This window comes from Pan troglodytes, chromosome 13 (genome assembly GCF_028858775.2).
Source record: "Pan troglodytes isolate AG18354 chromosome 13, NHGRI_mPanTro3-v2.0_pri, whole genome shotgun sequence".
NCBI lineage: Eukaryota > Metazoa > Chordata > Mammalia > Primates > Hominidae > Pan > Pan troglodytes.
Window position 1 is genome coordinate 71,772,171 of NC_072411.2, and position 20,700 is coordinate 71,792,870.

Consider the following 20,700-nt stretch of genomic DNA (forward strand, 5'->3'; position numbering starts at 1 on the left):
GCTCTCCAGCTTGGGTGAAAGAGAAAGACCCTTTCTTTAAAAACTCTTAAAAATAGAACTACCGTATGATCCAGCAATCCTGCTCCTGGGTACTGCTGCTGGGTATATACCCAAAAGAAAGAAATCAGTACATTAAAGAGACATCTGCACTCTCATGTTTGTTGCACCATTGTTCACAATAGCCAAGATTTGGAAGTAACCTAAGTGTCTATCTATAGATGAATGGATAAAGAAAACATGGTACATATACACAATGAAGTACTATTCAGCTGTAAAAAAGAACGAGATCCTGTCATTCGCAACAGCATGGATAGAACTGGAATGTCATTATATTAAGTGAAATAAGCCAGGCACAGAAAGACAAACATCACATGTTCTCACTTATTTGTGGGAGCTAAAAATTAAAACAATTGAGATAGAAAGTAGAAGGAAGTTTACCAGGGGCTGGGAAGGGTAGTGGGGGACTGTGGGGATGTTTAATTGGTACAAAAACTAGTTTAAAAGAATAAATAGGACCTAGTATTTGCTAGCACAACAGGGTGACTATAGCCAATAATAATTATACATTTTCAAATAACTAAAAGAGTATAATTGGATTGTTTGTAACACAAAGGATAGATGCTTGAGGTGATGGATACCCCATTTACCATGATGTGATTATTACACATTGCATGTCTGCATCAAAGTATCTCACGTACCCTATAAATATATACACCTACTATGAACCCACAAAAATTTTAAAAAGGCAGGGTGCAGTGGCTCATGCCTGTAATCCCAGCACTCTCGGAGGCCGAAGTGGGAGGATCACTTGAGGTCACATGTTCGAGACCAGCCTGACCAACATGGCAAAACCCTATCTCTACTAAAATACAACAATTAGCTGGGTGTGGTGGCATGTACCTGTAATCCCAGCTACTCGGGAGGCCTAGGCAGGAGAATCACTTGAACCTGGGAGGCAGAGGTTGCAGTGAGCTGATATCATACCATTGTACTCCAGCCTGGGTGACAGAGCAAGACTCTGTCTCAAAAAAAAAAAAAAAGAAAATTAAAAAAAAAAATCCTAATGGAGGTGAGAGAGCCAGTCCTGTAGTGGTAGCTGGGAAAAGGGCAGTCCAGGCGAAAGGAATAGCTAGTAGCAAAGCCCGGAGAAAGCCCTGAGGCACCGCCTCCTGGTGAGAGGCAAAGCAGAGCTGGATGTGGGGATCCAGGAGCCTGTTATAAGTACTCTGGCTTTTACTGAATGAGCCAGGAAGTCTTTGGCGAGCTTTAATCTCTGACTTATAGAATAATATCAGTCTTTCTTGGGTTAGTTGAGCCAATGCTCTTACTTGTATTCTTTCTCCATCGCTTATAATGGAAAAAGCCCTAGTTTATTATCCTTCTGTCTTGTATTAATTTTATCTGGGATTGAGCTCTGTGGCACAGAAACATGTTCTCAAATAAACTGCTATCTTTTAAATAGTAATAATACTCCCTCAAACAGTAATAGGCTAATTCCTGTTTTGGGACCAGATCAGTGGTCTTTCAAATCTAATAAGTTTGAAAAACTATGTACTCACTTCCATATTTTTAAATCGATATTAGAAACTTTTCATCACAAGTTTAAATATTTGCCAAGGTTGTAATTTCTAACATGTTATAAATAATGACTGTTAAATAATACTTTTAAATCTATTTAGTAAAAACTAAATATAGCCGTTCAAAACCACTGTCATTCATTTAAAAATACATAAAAAAGTTGTTCTTTAAAAGTGGGAAATTTTTGGCTTCCTAGTACTTACCATGGTCTGTGTTCTTACGCTGACTGTATAGAAACAGGAGGCAGAGTAAACCGACCCCACATATACCTCAGCCCTGGCCCTGTGCTGCATCTGTATTGTGAATCAGGAGACATGGAGTTCAGAAAAAAAACTGCTGGAAGTTTATATTTTCTCATTTTTAAAATTTAGTTCTCAGTCTTCTTTCTTCTTGAGTTCGTACTTCCATTCTACTTCTCTTAGAGAAGGTTGTCCCACTGAAAATACAGGCAGTCCTCACTTTGCACAATAATACCGGACCTTCAAAATAACTGTACAAGTTGAAAATGTATAATGTGATCTAAATAATCAATGGGAAAAATTATGATTGTCCTACGACCTTTACATTTTTTTGTCACAACATTATGAACTCTCTTACTATTCTTTAAAATGTATAGGGAAATAAAGAGCATGATAAGACTGATATTTACTTAGTATACTGCAATTTAAAACATTAGAAACATTGATAAAGTGTTGTGTTTCTTTGTAAACACTTAACAATAGTAGTTTGCTTAGTTTCTTGCCTTCTTGTCATAAAACTTATGATTTGGCGTACTCATCTTTCTACGCCTTGATGGACTGTCATAGTTTTACGTTTGGATCAACTTCCAATGTGTTATCCTTTGCATTTTCGATGTGGTGAAATATCTCCAAGAGTTCCTTTAATGTGAAGTTTTTTGCCAGGATCACTTCCTTTGAGACAAAAGGTGACTCACTTATGTCATCAGTTCACCTGCACTAAGTTCCCTGGCTGCATATCTGAATTCTCTCCAATGGTGGTAGTGTAAACATTCCCATGGTCAGCTATTTCCTCTATAACCTCATTGTGTTCATTTCACTTTTTTTTTGTTGATTTTTTTAGACAGAGTTTTGCTCTTGTCACCCAGGCCGAAGTGCAATGGCACAATCTTGGCTCACTGCAACCTCGGCCTCCCAGGTTCAAGTGATTCTCCTGCCTCAGTCTCTGAGTAGCTGGGATTACAGGCACCCACCACCACGCCTGGCTAGTTTTTGTATTTTTAGTAGACACAGGGTTTCACCATGTCGGCCAGGCTGGTCTCGAACTCCTGACCTCAGGTGATCCGCCTACCTTGGCCTCCCAAAGTGCTGGAATTACAGGCGTAAGCCACCATGCCCAGCCATTTCACATTTTATTTGCGGTATTGTCACTTTTTATTTCCATGCCATACTTTCATCCTTGTTGGTCAATACCCTTTCTCAATCACCCATTTTTGTAAAATGTCACATGGGTTTTTTACTAGCAGACAAGGAGACAATGCAACTGCAAGCCTTACTGTCTGTATGTGAGCTGACAGATGCACAGAGATCAATCACTGACAGACTTTGAAAGAAGATACATGATTGGTCACTGATCAGGATGCGCATTTGTTAATGTAGTAATTCATGGACCTGAGGAGCTAGCAGCAAATTTGTATTTTATGCAGTTACTCAGAGTTAATTTACTTCAGTAACTGAAATTTGAAACCTTGTTCTCAGGGGACAGGTGTTATTTAACTAAACCGTGGTAACTAAAATTCATACATATTGGAACCATTCAAAGAAAGGATTTTTGGCCAGGCCAAAAAAAAGAAAGACTTTTCTGTATGGTTTTATACTGAATATCTTTTATTAATCTCTTAACCTTCTCTGTGACAAAAGTGTGTATAAATTACAATTTGTATGTCCTTGATTGTTTTATATCTTTGGTTATTTTACAAATCCTGGTCTAATTAATATTATAATTATTATTATAATTAATTAAACATAAATATGTTTAAATCAAAAGTAAAAAATTATTAAAAATTATTTCAATCTGATGAATAGGGCTACTTTCATTTAGAGTATGAAGTCAAGTAGTGCTTACTGCTGGAATGAGACAGTATTTAGGTTCAATAATGTTCCTGCTTAACATTTCTATAGACATAATCGCTGAGAAAACATGTTCACAGAGACAAATAGGTAAGAATGAGATAAATTTTATCATAGTGGCCGGGCGCGATGGCTCATGCCTGTAATCCCAGCACTTCGGGAGGCTGAGGCAGGTGGATCACCTGAGGTCAGGAGTTCAAGACCAGCCTAGCCAACATGGCAAAACCCCATCTCTACTAAAAATACAAAAATGAACTGGGCGTGGTAGCATGCACCTATAGTCCAGCTAATCAGGAGGCTGAGGGAGGAGAATCTCTTGAACCTGGGAGGCAGCAGTTGCAGTGAGCCAAGATTACACCATTGCACTCCAGCCTGGGTGACAGAGTAAGACTCTGTCTCAAACAAACAAACAAACAAAAAACCTTTATTATAGTAATGCCATTCATTTTGTCATTCCCTCCAAATTATTTGCCAAAAATCCTCTTTCACTTTTGCTGGAAACCAGGAATTGGAAACCTGTGACTTGCAAAAGCATTTTTACCTAGTTATTAGAATGTTCACTTTCTTATTTTACAGGAAACATACCAAAAAAGGTTTTACTAAGACACATCGGCTGCAGGGCAGCCACAGATACCTGTGTTGGTTGTGTACTATACAACTCCTGAGAGCAGTGTTTACACTGTACTCTACTTAAGTTGCATGAGCTGGAATTGTGCAGTGCACAATTTGCAAAGCTGTATGTGGTAGCCTTATACATTTTACCTACTATTGTTTTTTATTTTGAGACGGAGTCTCACTCTGTCGCCCAGGTTGGAGTGCAATGGCGCAATCTTGGCTCACTGTAACCTCCGCCTCCCAGGTTCAAGAGATTCTCCTGCCTCAGCCTCCTGAGTGGCTGGGATTATAGGCGTATACCACCACACCTGGCTAATTTTTGTATTTTTAGTAGAGATGGGGTTTCACCATGTTGGTCAGGATGGTCTTGAACTCCTGACCTCATGATCTGCCTGCCTCGGTCTCCCAAAGTGCTGGGATTACAGGTGTGAGCCAATGGGCCTGGCCTTTTTTTTTTTTTTAACTTGGCAGCAACTTGTTTAATCCAGTATGTAAATGAAGTATACAAAATGTTCTATCTATGCCCATCATCTACACACATTGTTAATGATATCACAGCATATCAAACATTTAATGGCATGGCTGTACTTAGTGGAAAGATGTACTAATAAGGTAAAAATTATAAATAAAATAATTATTTTTAGAACTCGGAGTCCTTTGAAAGCTGAAGTGTGATGTCAATAAGTCATCTAACTCCATGCCAAGCTTAGTATCTGCCAAATCATTTATGTCTCATTTCCATGGCAGCACTTTATTTCTTTAAGACTTGGAACCACAGATGGCACATCTGTTTTCTTGAACGGTATCATTAATTTATTTGATTTATGAATGCTAATTATATGTTTCTGAATGCATCAAATCTATCAGCATTTGCAATGGTCTCTTTGATAAGCACACAGTAAAGAGGAACTATGCCAGGCAATACCCTTCAGGACCTGCTCTTCTCTTAGCAAAGTGAAGCAGTATAATAGTCTAATATGTAATATACACTGATATACACTTTTAAGTAGTAATTCACAACCAGGAAACATCACGAAATGAAAGCAAGAGTTTTAATTGGTTCATGCAGCCATCTGAAATAACTGCATAAAACAGAATATAGTGAATTCTATTATTCATGAATCATTTATTATTACATGTAGTTATGATTCCAGAAGCCCTTACTCCAAGTTAGATGGAGCCTATATTTTTTTATACATCAAACTTGGCAAACAGTAATTATAGCTGCAAAAACAGCCATCTCTACACTTCAGTGACAAAAATGGAGAGAAGTCTCCTTCAATCAGTCACAATTGTGTCCTTGAATGGCAACAGTGACAACAGCATCACTATCAGTTATGAAGGGCAAGCTATAATTACTATTAACTATGAAGTTCGTAATTTCTGAAGAAATGTTAAGAAGGTGCTAATTTCCAAATTAAGGTTGTGATGCAGAATTAAGTGTAAATATTCTTTCATTATAGTAGCTAACATTTATATATCAAGTCCTAAGTGCTTCGTTATTAATTTGTCTTTCCAATAACCTTAGGTTAGGTTGAGAAAGTATCCATGTTGTCTGTGTTTCACAGATCCGAAGACGAAGGATCAGAGAAGTTTAGTAATTTGTGAGAGGCTATATGTTGGATAAGCGGCAGAGATGAGCCTTAAGCCCGAAACTAAATCTCATATGCTTTCCTTTTCTAACTATACTGTTTACCAGATGTTGGGATGTTAAACTTTCATCCTTCTTCCTTTTGGGTCCAACACATTCTCCTATTTGTCCATAAGAATCACCTGCTGCCCTTGATTAGAATGCAGATCCCTAGGTCTCCACCCCGCAGACGTCTGTGCGTGGGGTGTGGTAGTTGTGGGGGCTGCATAACCAGCATCTTACATAATTCAATTAAGATGATCTGACTTGTGGAATTAAACTAAAACCCACCCACAGGAGAACCAACAGACGCTATTTATTCAGAGTTTGCTGTAGAAGGGAGTCCCACTCACCATCACTTGACTTTGTCAGAGGCTCAAAGGTGGGGCAGACGAGTGGGAAAGCTTTATAGAAGTGAAGAAAAGCCCCCGGTATGCTCTGATTGGAAGTTGTTGGCATGGGAAAGCTGCAGGTGGGCTACTAGAAGCGGGGGTATTTTATGTGATTGGTTTGCGGAACATATTTGGCTTTCTCTGGTTGGTGCAGAGGTGGAACTAGGGGTAAAAATAGGGAAGTTGCACTTTGGAAGGCCCAGGCAGGAAGATCGCTTGAGTCCAGGAGTTTGAGACCAGCCTGGGCAACATAGTGAGACCCTGTCATGAAAAAAAATTTAAAAATTTTCAAAAATTGCACATCTGTAGTCGTAGGTACTTGGGAGGTTGAGGCAGAGGATCTCTTGAGACCAGGAGATCGAGGCTGCAGTGAGCTAAGATCGTGCGACTACATTCCAGGCTGGGCAACATAGCAAGACCCTGTCTCAAAAAAGAAAAAAAATAGGGAAATTGCCAGTCGTTGACTACGTCCTGACTGTTCTGGTTCGGCTGCTACCAAGGTTGTGGTCTGGCTTCCTGGGCTTCTTATGTGGTTCAGAGTTCTGTTGTCACATACTATCTGGCCATTCATGTATATTGCGTTTCTGAGACCATACTCTGGGAAACACGTGGTCCTCTGGTGGTGGTGAAGGTCCCTGTGAGCTAGGGACCATCTGTCAACACTCTTATCACTACTAGTGTCTATCCCTATCAGGCACTAGAAGCACTTAATAAAATCTTGCGAATGAATGAATGAATGATATACAAAAATATTTGATACTGGCTTTAGTTGGAACAAGAAAATGAACTTTGTGTACCACATAGACATCTGTGACTAGAGTGGCCGTCACCAGAAAGGCTGCTCCTTCCAGCTACTATGCTCTAAATACAATAACCTGAATCTTAGCACGACTGGACTTCGCCTGGACTTCGCCTGGACTTCGCCTTGACTTCGCCTTGGCCCCGGCTGCCCAAAGTTTCTCTCAAAGCTTCAGCTTAACCCCTGATGTGCTCACCAGCACCAAGGCGCCCTCCTGAGTGCTTTGCTGGGGGTGGGATGGCGTTTGTGGGAAAGGCCGGCTACTTCTGGCATTTCAACTGCGTCTCCAATCCCTGACCTTTAGTTGTGCCCCATTCTCTCCACTCTTTCCCCCTTCTCTGTCCTCACGATTGAGTCTGGGCTGGCGAAGCCTACTGAGGGAGGGGAGTGTACACACATGCACATTCGCGCGCGCGCGCACACACACACACTCATATATGGTGTTATTAATAATTCAGGACTCAGAGTTTATCTAAGAGAAGCCGCTCGACCGGGTGTGAGAGAGCGCGCGGGACAGAGAGCGAGCCAAGGAAGGGGAAGGCGGCGGCGCGCGCTGTCTCCTGGGGAAGCAGTCCCACCTGCTGTGGGGGGCGCCGCTGGGGAGGGGCCGAGCCGCGCGCACGCCTGCACGCCCCGCCCCGCTCGCCGCACGGCCCGGCGACGGGGGAGTTCCCGCGAGTGGCCTCGCGCCCAGACGGTGCGGGGGGCTATTCGGGTGGAGGCGGGGGAGCCGCCGGGACACCAAAATAGGAGCTGCTTGTGGGGTGGAGCGGCACTAGCTGGCGGCCTCCGAGCGCCTCTTCCAAAGATGGTCAGAGGGGCCGGAGGCGTCCCCGCTCCCGCTCGCTGCTAGCCCGCGGGCCAGCGCCGCGTCCCGAGCCCCGGCGGGAGGTAGGTGCGGTGCGGACCCGCAGCCCGAGGCCGGCCTGCGGGGAGCGAGCGGGGCCGGGCGCGGGGAGCGGGGCCGGGCGCGGGCAGCGAGGCCGCGCGGGAGAGGAGCGCAGACAATGGCCGCGCGGGCGCCGGGCCGGGCCGAACGCGTTGCGCTGGGGCTGCCTGCGGCGTCCTTCCCACACCTGCGCGGAGCGCCGGGCAGAGGGACGCAGGCACCGGGCCCGCGGGCGGCACGCGGCGCCCTCGAGTCCAGCCCCGCTCCTGGCCCCGGGGCGGGGCGGTCTCCGGGCGGGAACGTGGGCCGGGGCCCAGGCGCGGGGCGCGCGGAAACCCCTGCGGCGGGCGCGGGGGAGGGGGCGCGCGCTGCAAGGGCTGCGCCGAGCTGCCTTCCTTTCTCTCCTTCCTTAAGCGAAAGGGCTCAGGATTTCCCTTTTCCGAGACCTCTTCTTGTCCATTTATATTTCCATCATCCCTTTCTTGGCATTTCGATGTGATTTGAAAGGGAGACGAGCTTGGGGAAAAGGTTGAATTGGGGCCGAGCCGAGACAGCTGAGGTCCGGCCTCGAGTGGGGTGACCCTCGGACACTTGCCTTGCCTAGTGTGGGATCTCATCTCCGAACGCCAGGCCAGGGTAGATTGCGGTGAATGGAATAGCAAATCAGTACTCTCAAAAGGACTACTGAAAAATCCAGGAGCCTCATTTCAAGCTCCGAGCTACCCTGAATTTAAATTGACCACCATATAAATGATCAAACAGTCCATCCACATTTTGCATTTATTATTTAGATGCTGAACTTAGTCCAGTTTTGGAGTATATCCGATGCTAGTCAAGTTATTTAGCATTGATTATTTGAGAGAATGTGCAACACTGAAAACACATTTGTTATTTCATATTTATTGCAGCCATGGCTCTAAAAGGACAAGAAGATTATATTTATCTTTTCAAGGATTCAACACATCCAGTGGATTTTCTGGATGCATTCAGAACATTTTACTTGGATGGATTATTTACTGATATTACTCTTCAGTGTCCTTCAGGCATAATTTTCCATTGTCACCGAGCCGTTTTAGCTGCTTGCAGCAATTATTTTAAGGCAATGTTCACAGCTGACATGAAAGAAAAATTTAAAAATAAAATAAAACTCTCTGGCATCCACCATGATATTCTGGAAGGCCTTGTAAATTATGCATACACTTCCCAAATTGAAATAACTAAAAGAAATGTTCAAAGCCTGCTTGAGGCAGCGGATCTGCTACAGTTCCTTTCAGTAAAGAAGGCTTGTGAGCGGTTTTTGGTAAGGCACTTGGATATTGATAATTGTATTGGAATGCACTCCTTTGCAGAATTTCATGTGTGTCCAGAACTAGAGAAGGAATCTCGAAGAATTCTATGTTCAAAGTTTAAGGAAGTGTGGCAACAAGAAGAATTTCTGGAAATCAGCCTTGAAAAGTTTCTCTTTATCTTGTCCAGAAAGAATCTCAGTGTTTGGAAAGAAGAAGCTATCATAGAGCCAGTTATTAAGTGGACTGCTCATGACGTAGAAAATCGAATTGAATGCCTCTATAATCTACTGAGCTATATCAACATTGATATAGATCCAGTGTACTTAAAAACAGCCTTAGGCCTTCAAAGAAGCTGCCTGCTCACCGAAAATAAGATCCGCTCCCTAATATACAATGCCTTGAATCCCATGCATAAAGAGATTTCCCAGAGGTCCACAGCCACAATGTATATAATTGGAGGCTATTACTGGCATCCTTTATCAGAGGTTCACATATGGGATCCTTTGACAAATGTTTGGATTCAGGGAGCAGAAATACCAGATTATACCAGGGAGAGCTATGGTGTTACATGTTTAGGACCCAACATTTATGTAACTGGGGGCTACAGGACGGATAACATAGAAGCTCTTGACACAGTGTGGATCTATAACAGTGAAAGTGATGAATGGACAGAAGGTTTGCCAATGCTCAATGCCAGGTATTACCACTGTGCAGTCACCTTGGGTGGCTGTGTCTATGCTTTAGGTGGTTACAGAAAAGGGGCTCCAGCAGAAGAGGCTGAGTTCTATGATCCTTTAAAAGAGAAATGGATTCCTATTGCAAACATGATTAAAGGTAAGTGGAGATTATGTTTATTTTGTATTTTTTAGATGTCTGGAGCTAGGCCAGCAGTCTCACTTCTCTTGAATTTATCACTTTGGGATGCTATCTAGGAACTATAGTGAATTATACAAATAATGCTACACAGAATGTTCCAGATAAAAACAGTATAGCATAGTTCCCAACTTGTCTGAGAGTTATGAGAATTTATATTCAAGTCAAGGGCTAGATGAAGAGACAAATCTGGACAGTTTTTCATTCTTTCATGTTCTTAAAATTGAACCCTTTAAAATTCTGCTATTCAACTTTTTCCTCTCAAAATACGCTGATCAGCTCTCAAGAGGTCCTTCATTAAAACCTTGGAAGGTTTGGTCCCTACAGGATGTAACAAAGTACATTCTTCCAGGAACTAGAGACAACGTCTGCTTTTGCAATTCAGTCCTCTCTGAGAGGGGCAGACACCATACTCTCCCTCATGTGGCCCACAGAACCCGGCACACCCCTGGGTCTCGGTATCTGTCTGATAAACACTATTTTCTGCTGTGTTTGGCGATTTGTTTGCCTTGCTCTCCTTCTCTCCCACTGGAAAAAAAGTTAAACGGGAATCTTATTTCATTGTATTTATTCATTGGTGCTGAGGAGTTGTACAAAAACAACTGGTAGGTCGTTACCAAATTTGTATCATTTTGTCCCAAATGTTTCTTCCCAGGCTTTTCTGTTTCTTTTTTAATGCTAGTGAGAGTGTGGGAATTTGACCTGGTCTGGAAATCTGACCTGGTATGATCCTTGGATGACAGGCAGGAAGCTGAGAGGCAGAACAGTCTTGGGATCAGGCACGCTGCCTCTGAAGCTAAACTGCCTGCATCCAGATCCCTGCTTTCCTCTTACTTGCTGATGAGCTCTGGCAAATTGTTTAATCACCCTGTGCCCCCGTTTTGTCATCTGTATAATGGGGATGACAATATTACCTAATCTCGGATCATTGAGAGGATTAAATTAATCTATGCTTGTGAAGTGCCTAGAACAGTGTCTGACACAGAGTAAGCATGCTATAAATGTTACGCATGATTGTCCTGAATGTCGGTATTGAAGAACATGTCAACCCTTATAGAGCAGAAATTGATTTCATGTGAAGTTGTGACCACTGTCACACCAGGGTGGGAGAAGATAGCAGAAAGCCCGGTGCTGTTGCTCCCCTGGTTTTTGTCTTTGCCTGAGTCTCACCACTACTTGCCGATTCCAGGAGGGCTCTGAATGTCCTGACCCCTCTTCTGCAAAAGAAATAAGAAAAGTCCATATATTTAAGCAGCTATTGTAAACTAGCCTACATTTCTGATTCTGTTTTTTAAGGATGATATAACAGTTTCAGTGGTTTTGTGGTTCAGAGTATATTTCTTTTTCTTTTTTTTTTTTTGAGATGGAGTCTCACTCTGTCTCCCAGGCTGGAATGCAGTGGCGTGATCTTGGCTCACTGCAAACTCTGCCTCCTGGGTTCAAGCAGTTCTCCTGCCTCAGCCTCCTGAGTAGCTGGGATTACAGGCATGTGCCACCACACCTAGGTAATTTTTGTATTTTTAGTAGAGATGGGGTTTCACCATGTTGGCCAGGCTGGTCTTGAACTCCTGACCTCAAGTGATCCCCCCACCTTGGCCTCCCAAAGTGCTGGGATTACAAGGGTAGGTTCAGAGTATATTTCTTTGAGAATGAAAGCTTATTACTTTACTGAAATTTTAAAAATTTATATTTAGAACAGTGCTTGTTGAAAAAAGATATGCTGTGATGGTGTATCTACTGTGAAACAAAAGCCATATGCATGCTTGCGTTAACCTTGAGTGGAGTAGGAGACCCTCATACCTCAAAGTCCTCCCTCACCTGCTAACTGGGTCTGAAATTCCAGTTTTATACTTTGAACTCAAAGCTTTGATTCTTGTTTATATGTAGTCATCCCAGGGAGAGGTAACACTGCCAGTTATGTGCAGTTTTGACTACTACTTGTTTTGGTGGATGGACTCATACAGAACTTTTTTTAAACAATTTTTTAAATTTTATTTTTAATTTTTAAAACTAGAAATGGGGGGGGGGGGTCTCACTATGTTGTCCAGGCTGGTCTTGAACCCCTGGCCTCAAGTGATTCTCCCACCTTGGCCTCCCAAAGTGCGGGGATTATAGGTGTGAACCACCACACCCAGCCATACTGAACTTTTAGATTCCCATTTTTTGGTAGAAAGGATAACATTTTTTTCAATTCGTTTTATTTTGCAGCCTTGAAGTGAAATAGCAGCTTTCTCTGGTAATAAACTTAATTTGGGTACAGTCAAATTTAAAATTTATTACCTTTTTTTGGTCCTGGACCCAAATTAAGTTCACTAATGTACAGAGAATAAATAAATACTTGGCTGTTTAGGAACTCCTGAATCTTTATTTTTTTCCATCATAACTGCTCTACTTATAAATCCACTTTTATTTTGGAATAGAAAGGAACAAGAAGATTGAACTGTATCATGCAAAATGGTGCTAGGTAAAAGTTAGTGGAAAGACAAAACCAACATTTTCAACTAAAATGATCCTCATCATCTTTCTTCCTTTTTTCATCTTCCCTCCAAACCTATTTCCTCCCCCTCCTCCCCCTCCCCTCCCCCTCCTCCCCCTCCTCCCCCTCCTCCCCCTCCTCCCTCTCCCCCCCTCCTCCCTCTCCTTCCCCTGCTCCCCTCCCCTTCCCCTCCCCCATCCCCTCTCCCTCCTTCTGCCTTCTTCTTCCTCCTCCTCCTTCCCCTCCCTCTCCTTCCCCTCCTCGACTTCCCACACCCCTCCTTGTTTTGGCATCAGTGATTCCAGTTTTTCCAGCTCAGGCCCTCAAAATCGATTTGGTTTGCCTCTGCGTCAGTCAGTCATCAAGACCTGTGTGTTTTACCTGTCTCTTTCCTCTATGCTCTTCCCTCCATACCCAAAGCCCCTTCAAAATCAGGCCCTCGAGACCACCCACCCTGGCCAGTTAACTAGATCTTTCTGGTACCTGTTCTTCCTTTGTTAGTTGCTCTATTCCTGTTTAAAAATCTTTAAAATCTGGCTGAATTAAATCCAGATTCTTTGTTGGGCATCAGTATCCTTTGCTACATGGCTTCAACTTACCATGCCAGCCTTAAAGTCCCATGCAACAACCCTCAATGTGTCACCTGCCCTGGTCAAACTGGGCTACTTAACATTGTCCAGTAAGCCTTTGCACTGGCTTTTCCCTCTGTCTAGAATGGCCTCTTCTCACCTATACTTGCCAACTTCCTACCATCACCCAGGTCAAATTCCACCACCACCTGCTGTGATTTCCCTCGTCAAATGCAGTGTTTTCTTGCCCTGACCATGCCCAGCAGTTCATCTGTCCCTTTTTTCATGGCGTTTCTTCCATTTTATATCTAGTGTTCTAATTACAGCCATGTGCCACTTAACAATGGGGATATGTTCTGAGAAATGTGTGATTAGGCAATTTTGTCATGTGAACGTTATACTTAAACAACAGGCTGTACCATACTAATCGTACAGCCTAATACACACCTAGGCTGTGTGGTATAGCCTGTTACTCCTAGGCTTCAGACCTGTACAGCATGTTACTATACTGAATATTCTAAGCAGTATAACACAATGGTAAGTCTTTGTGTATCTAAACATAGAAAAGGTACAGTAAAAATACAGCATAAAAGATAAAAATGGTAGACCTATTTAGGGCACTTACCATGAATGGAGCTTACAGGACTGGAAGTTGTTCTGGTTGAGTCAGTGAGTAAGTGGGGAGGGATTGTGAAGGCCTAGGACATCACTGTACACTACTGTAGACTTTTTACTTTTTTCGAGACAGGGTCTTGCTCTGACATGTACGCTGTACTGCGGTGATGTAAACATAGCTCACTGCAGCCTTGACCTCCTGAGATCAAGCAATCCTCCCACCTCAGCCTCCCGAGTAGCTGGGACTACAGGCACATGCTATCACACGTGGCTACTTTTTTATTTTTTGTAGAGCTGTGGTCTCACTTTGTAGTCCAAGCTGGTCTCAAACTCCTCCTGGGCTCAAGTGATCCCCTGCCTCAGCCTCATAAACTGCTGGAATTACAGGCATTACTGTAGACTTTATATAGCTTATAAAAATACTTTCTTTTTATCCTTATTCTATAAGCTTTTTTTTTTTTGAGACGGAGTCTCGCTCTGTCACCCAGGCTGGAGTGCAGTGGCACTGTCTTGGCTCACTGCAAGCTCCGCCTCCTGGGTTCACGCCATTCTCCTGCCTCAGCCTCCCGAGTAGCTAGGACTACAGGCGCCCGCCACCACGCCCCGCTAATTTTTTGTATTTTTAGTAGAGACGGGGTTTCACCGTGTTAGCCAGGATGGTCTCAATCTCCTGACCTCGTGATCCGCCCGCCTTGGCCTCCCAAAGTGCTGGGATTACAGGCGTGAGCCACTGTGCCCGGCCTCTATAAGCTTTTTTATATTATATATATATAACTTACTTATTGATTTTTTTACTTGTTAAACTTTTTTGTTAAAAAGTAAGACACAGACATACACATTAGCCGAGGCCTATACAGGGTCAGGATCATCAATGTCAGAGTCATCAATATCACTGTCTTCCACCTCCACATCTTGTCCCACTTGCAGGCTTTCAAGGGCAATAACAGGCATAGAGCTATCCTCTCCTATGATAATAATGCCTTCTTCTGGAATACCTCTTGAAGGACCTGCCAGAGGCGTAGATTTATTTACACCAGCATCACCAGAAACACATGAGAATGCTTTATGCCATGTCTTTAAAACAGCTACCACAGTATCACTAGGTGATAGGACATTTTCCACTCCATTATAATTTTATGGAGATCATTGTGCATGGTGCATGGCTGTGTTTGTGTGCACGTCTCACCCTCTCTTAAGAGCACAAAGAGCCTTCCTTTTTTATTCTTTTGTCCCTTACAGCACTTAGCACAGTACCTTGCATTTTACCATCAGTAATAACAAAAACAACAATAAATTTAGCCCAGTGTTCACTGCAAAAAAGAACAAAAGATCAATCTAAAGATGTGATTTTAATTAATACGTAGGTGTGGGAAATGCTACTGCCTGTGTCTTACATGATGTTATCTACGTCATTGGTGGCCACTGTGGCTACAGAGGAAGCTGCACCTATGACAAAGTTCAGAGCTACAATTCCGATATCAACGAATGGAGCCTCATCACCTCCAGTCCACATCCAGGTAACAAAAATACTGTCTCAAATAGTGTATGTTGTGATGTAGTTTAGTAGCATAAAGGATGGCTAAAAATGGACTGGAAATAGAAAATGCTGATTTTATTGTAGACTACACATGGGTAGAATTAAAAGTCTCAAAATATTCATATATGTCCATCCAACAATAATCACAATGAGATTCTGATTGGGTCACATCTACAAATATTTTCCCTGATGTCTTTATACAATGCACATTATAAGTCTATGTGGTCAAAAATATTAGCGTCTTTAAAATTTTTTTCCTTTATGTGCCATCTTTCATTTATGACATTAATTATATAAAATACAATGTTCATAAGTAGTTGAAAAGCACCATTCTATCAAATAGTCAGAAAGGGTACCCAGTGATTGAAGTTCAGCTAGAGATTGTTTCCTGTTTTAGAAGCATGTTCTTTCTAGGTTTCACTTACTATTAAGCACTCACTCCTACAATGTGCAGAGCCATATGTTGGCCTTACCTTAACACTCATACAGGGAACATGCTGTCTGCCCATAAGGAATGGTCTACCTTCTTGATGTCTTCTGTTCTTTGACTTGTGTCTTTGTGAAGAGCTCAGAGGGAAGCACAAGTTTTAGTCTGTTTCAGTTATGCCATAGGTTTAAGTTGTTTTCATTAGGAAAGATTCATATCATCGTACCACCATGTTACCTTGAATCATTTTCCATAGAGCATCAGGCTTCCATGTGGGTCAGTGGAGGGGGTAGTTGAAATTCACAAGCTGGAACCATCTGAGAGGACTAGTAATACTTACCATAGATCAGGCACTGGCTAAGCACTTCATATGTGTATTACCTCAGATTCTCACTACAAGTCTGTGAGCAGGTATTGTTTGTCACCATTTTACATATTTGGAAATGGAGGCTTAGAAACAATAAGTAACTTTTCCAAGGTCACAGTTTCACAGTTTGAAAGTGGTAGACCAGGGTTCAAAATCTGGCAGTCTGATTCCATAACTTGTGCTGTAGCCACTAAACAATCTGTCTCTCCTTAAGGGAGGAGACTCTCCTGCTTTCAACCAAGGCAGCTACTTCCAGCCCATACATCATCTATCCCATATGATGGTTCAGCTGAAGCACACCTAAATCTGGTGCTGCATCTCCATATGCCCAGGCTTTGCATGAGAAGGAATTTTAGCCCCAGGCTTCCCTGGCTGCAAAGACACCATGGAACGGGTAAACTTCTCCCTCCTAGTAGCCCAAATGGACCATCCCAGACTCCCCACCACTTTCTGCTGTGATCAATGAAGTTATAATGGAAAGGAATAGTAACAACTTATAGTGAGAAATAGCTAGCATTTATTCAGTCAGTGTGTGGCAGGCACAAACTATTCCAGTAATTTTACATGTATAATCTGTTTAAACCTCAAAATAATTCCATGAGCTAGGTACTGTTTTTATCACATTTTATAGGACACTGAGGGTCAAAGAGATTATATAAATTGCCCAAGGTTAGCCAGCTAGTGCTTATTAGAACTGAGGTTCAAACCTAGACAGACTGGCTTGAACTTCACTATTATCTCACCTGAACCTCATGTTACCCTTAGAAGTTAGATGTTACTCTGCCTATTTTGTGGATAAGCTTATCTTTACAAAGAAAATCCGATACATGAAAAGTCAGAATTCACAAATTAGAGGGCAGTTATTTATATTATAAATTTAATGTATATGTCATTAAGAGTTTCCCTCAAAAATAAGTTTTCCATAACAGATTTCATATAGCTTATTAACTACATGAAAAAGAGTCTGAGAGACAGTGTCACTTTGGACTTAATCCAAAGTATTAATAAGTCATGGCAAATTGAAAATCCAAAATAAATGTTAAATTATAGTATAAATCAATGGTAACATAATATGCATCCACATGTAGTTTTGATTTACATTGAACTTTTTCCTGATGAAACATAAAAAACAGATTTTAAATCAGTACCTTGCATGATGTATTCTGTTTAGCTTTCACAGTCCTTAAAATATTTTTGAACTGGCTTGTTACCAGTATTTAAAATTTAAGAGAATTTCAAGTAAAAATCATTATTTCTGTCCTTTAGAAGAAAAGGGAAGACCTAGCAGCCTTGGATGTATTCCTTCTAGGCAGCAGTCACGGGAGCCAGGGGGCAGCTGTTCCCCTAAATGAGGCTTGTGTGCTCCGTTTCACCACAGTCCTTCCAATTCTCCTCACGTCACTGACCTAGGGGGCCTGTGCCGTTGTTTTTCTTGCTCCTGGCTGGCTTTGCTCAGCTAGTCTGTTAAATCCTTAAGCTCTTGAAGGCTGTGCATCTGCATCCACTGAATTATAGCAAGGTTTGTTTCTTACGGATTTTAGCAGTACCTCCTGAGGAATTAAAATGTCATCCTTGAGTTGACTTCATAGAGATACATTGCTTACACTGAGAAGAAATGACTACTATTATTTTTTAAAGATAATATAAGTATTATATTTTATCTTAACCCCTTTAATGGGGTAGTTTGTATAATTGGAAAACACGGGACTATAGTTGCATTGAATTCAAGGTGACATTTATTGAGACCCTACATTGGAAAAGGTAGGATTCTGATAATTATGTAAGATGATTAAGTGCTAGTCTTTACTGCCGTAGGAGCTCAGAATCCAGGAGCAAATATACATACATAATGGAAATACAGGACAGTCTCTGCTAAGTTCTGTAAAAACAAGTGCTGTTGAAATTGAGAATAAAAAAGAGTGTAAGTCTAATTAAGGGAAATCTGACTATCTTAGAATGCTTCCAACGGTAGGTGGTTATGAGCTGGGCCTTAAAGAATGGCCCCAAATAAGGAAGGTAGTTTTTGAGGAAGGGTTTTTCTGGCAAGAAGTCAGCCCAGTGGAGGAAGGTGGAAAGGAAAGTTTCAGGTGTATTCCGTTACCTGGGAGCAGACATGAATGAATGGAATGTAAGAGGGTAGAATGGGAGATTGGTTGGGAGAGCTCAGTTGGAGAGCATGTCATGGAGAGCTTTGAATGGCAGTCTGGGTAATTTTTTTTTTTTTTTTGAGATGGAGTCTTGCTGTGTTGCCCAGGCTGGAGTGCAGTGGTGTGATCTCGGCTAACCGCAACATCCGCATCCCAGGTTCAAGCTATTCTCCTGCCTCAACCTCCCAAGTAGCTGAGATTACAGGCGCTGCTACTTTGCCCAGCTGATTTTTCATATTTTTAGTAGAGATGGGGTTTCACCATGTTAGCCAGGCTGGTCTCAAACTCCTGACCTTGTGATTCACCTTCCTCAGCCTCCCAAAGTGCTGGGATTACAGGCTTGAGCCACCACACCCAGCTCAGTCTGGGTAATTTTTAAAATGCAGAATCATAAAGGTTTTCGAGCAAGAGAATGATGTGTGATCAGCTCTAGGTTTTTTTGTTTTTGTTTTTTTAAAGACAGTCTCGCTCTGTTGCTTAGGCTGGAGTGCAGTGGCACAATCTTGGGTTCAGCGATTCTTGTGTCTCAGCCTCCCAGGTAGCTGGGATTACAGGCATGCACCACCACGCCTGGCTAATTTTTGTATTTTTTTTTAGTAGAGACGGGGTTTCACTATGTTGGCCAGGCTGGTCTTGAACTCCTGGCCTAAAGTCATCCACCCGCCTCAGCCTCCCAAAGCACTGGGCCACTGCACCTGGCCCAGCTCTGGTTTTAAGAAGAGAACTCTTGGCTGGGCGCGGTGGCTCACGCCTGTAATCCCTGCACTTTGGGAGGCCAAGGTGGGCGGATCATGAGGTCAGGAGATCGAGACCATCCTGGCTAACATGGTGAAACCCCATCTCTACTAAAAATACAAAAAAATTAGCTGGGCATGGTGGCGGGCACCTGTAGTCCTAGCTACTCGGGAGGCTGAGCCAGGAGAATGGCGTGAACCCGGGAGGCAGAGCTTGCAGTGAGCCGAAGATCGTGCCCCTGCACTCCAGCCTGGGTGACAGAGCAAGACTCCATCTCAAAAAAAAAAGAAAAAAAAAAAAAAAGGAAGAGAACTCCTTTTAGGTAGATTGGGAGAAAGACAGCAAGGGGATCTACCAACACTATTGTGTTTAACCAAGGGAGAAATGCTGAAAGCCTGAAGAAGTGGTAGGAGTAGAAAAGAGGGGCCGACGTGAGGAATGTCATAGATTCAACAGCTGATTGCTTCCTTGGCTGACAGCATACAGGAGATGAAGGAGAGAAAGGAGTTGACAGTCATCTCAGGGTCTCTGGCTGGTTGTCTGAGAGAATGAGGTATACTGAAGGAGAAGCTGACAGGAAGGGAGAAGAGGGGAGGTGATGAGCTCGATTTTATAGTTTAGAGCAAAGGAATCAATCATTGGATAACCCAAAAGAGCTGTCCAGCAGGCAAAGGGAAATGTGGGTTTGCAGCTGAGAAGGAGGGAGGTAGCTGAATGTAGAGATCTGGGGATTGTTTGCTTGGATGGTGGCTCTGGGTATGGGGATGAATAAGATGCCTTGGTAGGGTGGGACCAGCAATACAGCTATGGGCAGAATCCTAGGAAACGGGCAGAGTTGAGGGATAAGCTGAGGAACAAGAGTGTGTGAAGAGCCGAGAGGAAGCAGTACGTGATAAAGAAGGACCTGTGGAGAGCTGTGTCAAGTGGGGAGAGAACTTTCCTGGCCCTGCCATTTATTTACCTGCCTTGCCATCGGCAAGTAGACTAAGCTCTTGGGCCTTACCTTCCAGTGAAATCAGAAAGTTAGACTACATAAACTTTACAGGCTCTTCAATGAGAAAAGATCTTAGGAAAAAAAATTGAAATCAATTCAAATGGATATTGTGGTTTTCTCTGAATCCCTCTAGCTGTTTGTTCATATCACTCCTCTAACACTGAATATAGACTGCTGTGTGTTGATGTTTTATACTTCTGTGTAAACTTTTGAGCCGTGACAGATGGTGTCACTCCCATTCTTGATTATTCATTTGTTCACTCATTCATGTCTAACATATCTGCTGTGTGCATCCTACATGCTGCTATATACTCAGTGCTAGGAGCACAGTGAGCAAGGCACAGTCCCAGAGCCTCAGTGGCTTAGAGGGGTTAACTAACAAGAAAAAACGCAATTACAGCTCAGGAAGAAAAAGTTCCTATCCACAACAATAGAACATGTGTTGTATTTGAGTAAAAGAGAAAAAATGATTAGGAATCACTTTACTTAAATATTTTTACTGCTATAGGAAGACAGATGGCTTTCTTAACATATGAATCAAAAATTGGGGTGTTTTGATAAACTTCAAGTAATTTAAGAAAAGCCTAGTGAGTGATGTTGAATCACTTTTACCAACTGATAAAATATTTGAACTATCATTTTCACAATAACCATTAGTTGAATGATTCATATAATTGATAT

General features: G+C 42.6%; 1 protein-coding gene and 1 non-coding gene across 7 annotated transcripts in view; both read left to right on the forward strand.

The window, feature by feature from the left end:
* Window positions 1-1,764: 1,764 nt before the first annotated feature.
* Window positions 1,765-1,896, forward strand: LOC112208493 (small nucleolar RNA SNORA51). Its single transcript, XR_002942971.1, has one exon. It is a non-coding gene; the product is annotated as a small nucleolar RNA SNORA51 (small nucleolar RNA).
* Window positions 1,897-7,717: 5,821 nt separating this feature from the next.
* KLHL23 (kelch like family member 23) overlaps window positions 7,718-20,700 on the forward strand; it is a 59,186-nt gene continuing 46,203 nt past the window's right edge. For 4 of the 6 annotated variants that reach the window (XM_063791297.1, XM_063791300.1, XM_063791299.1 and 1 more), the window contains exons 1-3: window positions 7,724-7,992; window positions 8,899-10,113; window positions 15,177-15,329. In XM_063791297.1, the coding sequence (XP_063647367.1) occupies window positions 8,901-10,113; window positions 15,177-15,329 (1,366 nt within the window). In that variant the 5' untranslated portion in view covers window positions 7,724-7,992; window positions 8,899-8,900. Of the gene's footprint in view, window positions 7,993-8,898; window positions 10,114-15,176; window positions 15,330-16,357; window positions 16,660-20,700 lie in introns of those variants that run through there. The other 2 variants (XM_063791296.1, XM_001137023.8) reach the window with 2 other exon arrangements.